The 6,449-nt window shown below is 37.0% G+C and overlaps 1 protein-coding gene across 1 annotated transcript; it reads left to right on the top strand.

Moving 5' to 3' along the window:
* The first annotated feature begins 3,160 nt into the window (after positions 1-3,160).
* Positions 3,161-6,091, top strand: LOC133993828 (15-hydroxyprostaglandin dehydrogenase [NAD(+)]-like). Its single transcript, XM_062432924.1, has 7 exons — positions 3,161-3,262; positions 3,885-4,008; positions 4,634-4,740; positions 4,860-4,956; positions 5,078-5,154; positions 5,254-5,408; positions 5,961-6,091. The coding sequence occupies exons 1-7, from the start codon at positions 3,170-3,172 to the stop codon at positions 6,079-6,081; spliced, it is 774 nt and encodes a 257-aa protein (XP_062288908.1). The 5' UTR covers positions 3,161-3,169; the 3' UTR covers positions 6,082-6,091.
* The last annotated feature ends 358 nt before the right edge of the window (positions 6,092-6,449 follow it).

Raw genomic sequence — 6,449 nt, 5'->3', positions numbered from 1 at the left:
TTGTTGATCAATAACATTGTAACACAGCATAACAACATAACATAAAAAAATAATAAACAAACAAAAAACAAAACAAACAATACAAAGGAGCTAAAACAACAATAACAAAATAATGCAAAAACAAAACAATTAGTCATTTTTGTTTGAACACATATAGAGTCTACGGCTTAATTAATACTTCTGGCTTTTATAGCTAATTCATGCAAATTTAACAGTTTTTCCCACCTATTACAGATATATCAGATAAATTATTCAGTGTAACTATGTTAGTAATCTGAAAATTATTAAGTCTATTTAAATTATGTTTAGTATAAAAATATTAATGTAAAACACCAGACACCATTACAAGTGTATTTGACAACTTACTTATATTAAAAGGTTGTAAATAAGAAACAAATCACACTCAAAATGGAAAATATAACAAAGAAAAATAAATGACAATGTTTAAAAACATTTTTAAAACAGCAGCATCAAACTCTTTTAACAGTGAAACAGTGTAAGATTGTCTTTAGGGTAGACTGACATTAAGAAAGACACTAAGTAAGTGCAGTAAGTGGCTCAGCTTAGAGGGGCTGATCCTGTAGCCTGCTTTAAATTTTGCATATGTGCCTTTTTCCTTAGATTTTAAGTGAGGTGAATTGTTACAATTTATTTATGTATTTTTAAGGAGAAAAAAAAGCCAGCTCATATAGTTCACGTAAAGGAGCTGACTTGGTCGCAACCGACACATCACTATTTTGGACAGGATGTTCAATGCCACAAGTCAACTCAGTGTGGCAGCTTTTACTAGACGATGTGGCTGAAGAGACAGGAAAGGTGTGTGTGTTACGAGAGGGGTGCTGATGCAGGACAGTGTGGCTGAGGAGTCTGAATAGCGGATAGATGGGGTGCCAGCATCGGACTGGTTTGCTGATTGACCAGAGGGACTATCAGTGACTGTTGTGCTGTGGTCTGAAGCCAGAGGAGAGGGCCTTTCCATTCTTCTGAATGGAAGGGCCCCTCCTTTGCTGTTCCTTCACAGTATCTCCTTTCTTGAAGAGGTCATCATCCACCTTCTTTCTCTGTACTCTTTGGTGTGATTTCAGTAGGCTACATTTGCCTGTACCTCCTGTTAGACACCATGAAGTTGCTTCAGTCCCTCACTGACCACCTCCTCCTTCATCTGTTATCTACAAGTGTAAAAACGTAAGTGCATGAATATAAAAAAGCCATTACATTTCAAAGACTGCTATACTTCGACCCCTTTACCTCACACAGTCACTTGGTACCCCAGAGAGGGATCTGGGCTCCCTACCGAACATCAAATAATAGGGACTGTATTGTGCCATTAGATGTATTTGAGTCCAAACATTGTTGGAGTCAGACACTGGGCCCATTGTTCAAGTTTTTTTCTGGACAGCTTGCTCAGTGATCTAACATATTCAAGTACATGTGAGTAGGAGATTAACTGCATATATTCACAGTTAACTATATAACTTATTGTGTTGTGGTATTGAGCATTGTGAGATCAGCATACCGTTGAATGGTACTATTAAGTCTTTCGACATGTCCATTTGTTTGGGGGTTGAATGGGGAGCAAATGCTCCTCCTGATTCCCAGCTGCTCACAGAGATAGGTGTCAAACATGCCAAAAGAGAATAAAAGTCAGCATGGATAAACACTACTGAGGGTACAGTAAATACTTGATTTTAATCTCACCTTCTTCTTAAAGTCTTTTCCCTGATCTGTAAGCATCCTTTGAGGTGCCCCAAATTTGTGTATAACACCAAGAACACAATGGGTTACGTCATCTGCTGATTTGCTTTTAAGAGGATAGGTCTCTGCCCACTTTGTGAAGTAGTCAACCATTACACACACGTACTGGTTACCACTCTCAGTGACAGTAAGGTTGAGAAAATCCATTCCCACCAGCTCAAACACGGCTCAGATACCTGAAAGATATGAATTAGCATTACTAGCATTAAACTGGAAGGTTAGTGGAAAAACCTTGCCACAAATAACCTCACCTTTATTGGGTTGTATTGCCTTTGCCACCTTTACTGGTATGCTGGACATTGACTAGTCTTAAAAAATTAATGAACGCAAAGTAATATCTATCATGGGTCAAGTCTAATCTGGACATAGATAATACCATACCATAAGACCATACCCATCCTCACATCATAGTGGCAGTTTCCTTTCGTGACCTATTGTGCAATTTTAGCTGCTGAAATGAAAACCATTTCAAGTGGATTTTAATGGCTTCATGAGAAAATTAAGGGTATATGTATATATTTACTTACCCATTTCGGGATGTCTGCTTCCATGTCAGGCCAATAATATCTTGTGATAATGGTGTGGTGGACTATTAAAACAACACAGTGTGCTCCAACACTGCTGCAGCGGAAATCTCTGCCTCTTCCACTGATAGCACAACCTTGGCAAGGTGCTTATCATGATTTTGCTTCCACCTGCAGATGTAGAGCTGCTCTCCATCTAGAGAAGGTGAATCAACTAGGTACCAACATGTCACCAATGAACAAAGTGTTGGAGATTTATTTACCTTCTAAAAGTGAAGTTTGTTGCTCTCCTCTTGATAATGTATCCCTAACATTTGGTCGATCAATTAAGGAATCAATTAAGTTCAGCAGCTCCTTGATGACTTTGGGGTCCATTCAGACATAGTGGTCAAATGTTCAGTTCTGTCACTCAACTGTGGGCAATTGGAAGATGTTAATTACTCACCACTTGCAGCTGCACTCTTGCAGTTAGTTGCAGCTGTGTGTTTTTCAGCCAAGTCAAAAAAAAAAGGAGTGAGCTGTGATAGTGTAGTCGTTGTTACTCTGCTTGATTTAGCGTGTTCATTAACATTAGGGAGCACAGTATTTGTATTCCTATGCCTGTTGAGGCTACAACATTTTTCATACTTGTATTTTTTATTTTTGCATTGAAATAAGAAATAAAATCTTGTTTTTGTATTTATCACACTTTAGATTTTAGAATATTAAAATGTTAAAATTAGGTTAGAACAGTTCTCTGGTTGATATTTAACTTCCAGTTAAATCTGTAAACTCCTGCGTAAGTATGAGAGCACACTGACTTCTCCGAGTTAAATATTTTAATATTCCCTGCAGGTTATTTACAGTTGAACAACTCCTCTCCTTTCTCTTCCTCTGTCTTCTCTTTTAAAATGGCGTTGGATGGTAAAATTGCTGTGGTGACTGGAGCTGCAATGGGAATAGGAAAATCAATGACAGAGATACTGCTGCAAAATGGTGCTAAGGTAAATACTCACCTCAATATTCAGCATAGTTTATTCATTTTGCTAAGTGTGCATATTTAACAATGAAAAATGCTATAGTTTATACATTTCTGTTTGGCATTATTTGCATTTAAAATATGCTGTACATTGTATGTTGGTTAGTATTATGCTACATATAACAATGATAACATCAGCTGGTGTCTGCAGTGTTTCTGTGTACATTTGAAACTCGAGCAACAATGACGAAAAGCCAGTCAGCTTTAATGTGTCAATACAAGTCAGTAAATGCTCACTATTCAGTAGGACTAAATCTACTGATTATTTTCCCAATTCACCAATTAACAATTTGTGCCACAAAATGTCAGAAAATGTTGATCACTGTTTGCCAGAGCTCAAGGTGTTGTCCCCCTTTTGTTCTGTCGAGACAAACAGTCCTAACCCAAGTTTACTGTCGCAGAAGACTAAAGAAACCACAAAACATTCATATTTGAGCGCCTGAAATCAGAGCATTTGGACATTTTCTTCTTAAAAAATGGTTTAAAATGATCAGTCGATCAAAACTAATATTTATACAGTACTGCATTATAGCCTGTTTTTAAAGATTAAAATGCAGCAAGATGTTCATCTGTTGAGCACTGTGCAGGTAACTCTCCTGGATGTGAATACGAGTGCAGGGAAGAGTTTGAAGGAAGCCCTCGACAAACAGTACGGACGAGAGAAGACTCTGTTCCTGAGCTGCAATGTCGGGTCAGATGAGCAGATCCAAGGTTAATTGCACACGAGCACACAAAAAGATGGAATCTTATTTATGTAGTTAAATTATGGTTAATGTATGTATTTTGGGCTAATCAATCATAACACCTTTTTAATACCATTTTTTCCCACTCAATGAGGCACGAGGGCTTTTAATGTTCGCAGTGGACATTGTGTTGTTCTGTATGGTTTATGAGAAGGATTTTGATTGGCTATCAGCGTTTTTATCGTTCATCAAATCTCTCTGAAAGTGATCCAAACAATATCGTTCTCCACTTTCATTGTTGTTACAGATGTGGTATGGACTCTGCCATCCACTTGAATTAGAACTATATATTTATAGTTATCATTCTCAGTGTGGACAGCCCTTTACTGTACATTAAATCAAAGGGGTTGATACTAAAAACCTGTGTAGGCCTACTTTTTTCTCCATCCTTGGATCAGGATACAATATGGGAATTAAAGAATTAGCAGAATTGATGATGGCATTGATATCAATAAAATCTTATCAATTCCTATCAGTGAACAATGTGACATTGCAAATTCTTGCAGTGGTCTAAGTTTGCTATATAAAAGGTCAAATTCAACTTGGATGTGAGATGAAAAGTTAATAACTCACTGCTGGTTTCTGTTCTCAAGCTGCCTTTCAGAAAATCATAGAAACCTTCGGTGGAATCGACATCATATGCAACAATGCCGGCATATTGAATGAGAGCGAGTGGGAGAAAACCGTCTCCATAAACCTTGTAAGAATTAATAATCTGTACCATTTCTTGTTTAAAGGAGAACAAAAAATTACATTATTGCTGCTGTTATTGTTTCTTTATGCTATAATAATCAACAAATGAATCACTCTGTTTCACAGCTGGGTGTTATCAGGGTGACCTACTTGGCTCTGGAGCACATGAACAAGACCAATGGAGGTCGAGGAGGGGTCATTGTCAACACAGCATCCTTGGCAGGTACAGGACAGGAAAATTACAGAGAAAAAATGTTAACAGGGATTTTGTTCATCTTTATTGGTCAGGATTTAGAAAACTCAAATCTTTTAACCTTGATGTTGACTGACATATTATCCTGTAGGTCTCGGCCCTCTACTCAGCTGTCCCGTCTATACAGCCACCAAGCATGGAGTGATCGGCTTCACTCGAGCCATGGCGGTGAGGAAGGTTTTCTTACGATAAAGTTTCATGTATTAATGTATTATACATTGTGTCTCTGAGCAGTTATCATGTGTATGTGTTTCCTTTTTTTACTAGGCTGCCTCCACTGCATCAGGCTACGGTGTTCGGTTCAGCGCCCTTTGCCCAGGTTTCGTCCAAACTAACCTCTGCTCCAATATTTTAGACAACCTGGGACAATTCTCTCACCTGGCTGATGCAACACAGAAATATGTAGACCAAGGGGTTATAAAGTGAGTCTTTTCTTGTAGAGCTGCAATGATTAGTCGAATAATCAATTACTAGAAAAGTAGAAAAGTAACCAGTCACTATGTTGCAATTTTTTATTATGCCAAAAAAAATAAAGAATTTGGACTTAGCTCCTCAAATGTGGTGTTTTAATGTGTTACTTTGTCATACAGTACACGACAGTAAACTGAATACTTTGGGGTTTTTAACTGTTCATAGTCATTGACTCTCGGACATTAGAGATGACATTTTCTGAAATTTAACAGACAAAATATTTGTTTTTGTTATTATAGAGTATTAAATAAACCAGAAAATATTCATATTTGAAGAACTGGAATCTGAGAATTTGGAAACACTGTCACTATTTTCTGACATTTAATAAACCAAATGACTAATCAACTGAATAATCCGCTGATTAATCAAAAATAAAAATCGATAGTTGCAATTTTTTTCACTGAAACCACTTAGACACGAAAAAGAAGCATTACATTATCATGACCTTGTATGACACTATTTACATGCATATTTGGTAAACCACTGTAACTTTTATATTTCAGAGTGTCTGAGGTAGCCAAATGCCTCCTTGAGCTGGTGACAGATGAGACAAAGAACGGAGAGGCCCTCATGGTAACAACAAACATAAAAAAATACATTACGTTTCCCACTTTCACTCAGTAGCGGTTTGCAATGATAAACTACAGCATCATCATGCAGAAGCCCTGTAACTGAAACCTGATATTAAAAATATAGCATTTGTCATTGATTTCATGTACTAAATCAAATAAATCAAAGTGCTTCATGTAAGCAAAGCAAACAAGGAATTTCGTGTGCAAAAAAAAAAAAAATAATAATATACCTTTACCAGTCAGGTTGAGGCTGAGCAGTTGACCAAAACCTGTAGAAAAACTAAAATATTGTCCTATTTTACAGGGCTGAAACTTCTGATTATATTGATTCTGAAATAAATCTCCAAATACTTAACTTATCTGTCATCTACATGGTCTTATAACTTGTTCAATCTGACTTGCTAAAAGCTTTTAATAAAT

The sequence above is a fragment of the Scomber scombrus genome, chromosome 14, assembly GCF_963691925.1.
Source record: "Scomber scombrus chromosome 14, fScoSco1.1, whole genome shotgun sequence".
NCBI classification, from domain to species: domain Eukaryota; kingdom Metazoa; phylum Chordata; class Actinopteri; order Scombriformes; family Scombridae; genus Scomber; species Scomber scombrus.
The sequence above is the reverse complement of the archived record's forward strand: the minus strand, read 5'-3'. Positions and strand labels throughout refer to the sequence as shown.

What these genes read in the sequence shown, in the direction of transcription:
- LOC133993828 (XM_062432924.1), top strand. Translation starts at nt 3,170, where the DNA reads ATGGCGTTGGATGGTAAAATTGCTGTGGTGACTGGAGCTGCAATGGGA. An exon ending in AAACCGTCTCCATAAACCTT is followed by an intron (nt 4,741 to 4,859) that starts GTAAGAATTAAT and finishes TCTGTTTCACAG; the next exon opens with CTGGGTGTTATCAGGGTGAC. An exon ending in GCTTCACTCGAGCCATGGCG is followed by an intron (nt 5,155 to 5,253) that starts GTGAGGAAGGTT and finishes TTTTTTTACTAG; the next exon opens with GCTGCCTCCACTGCATCAGG.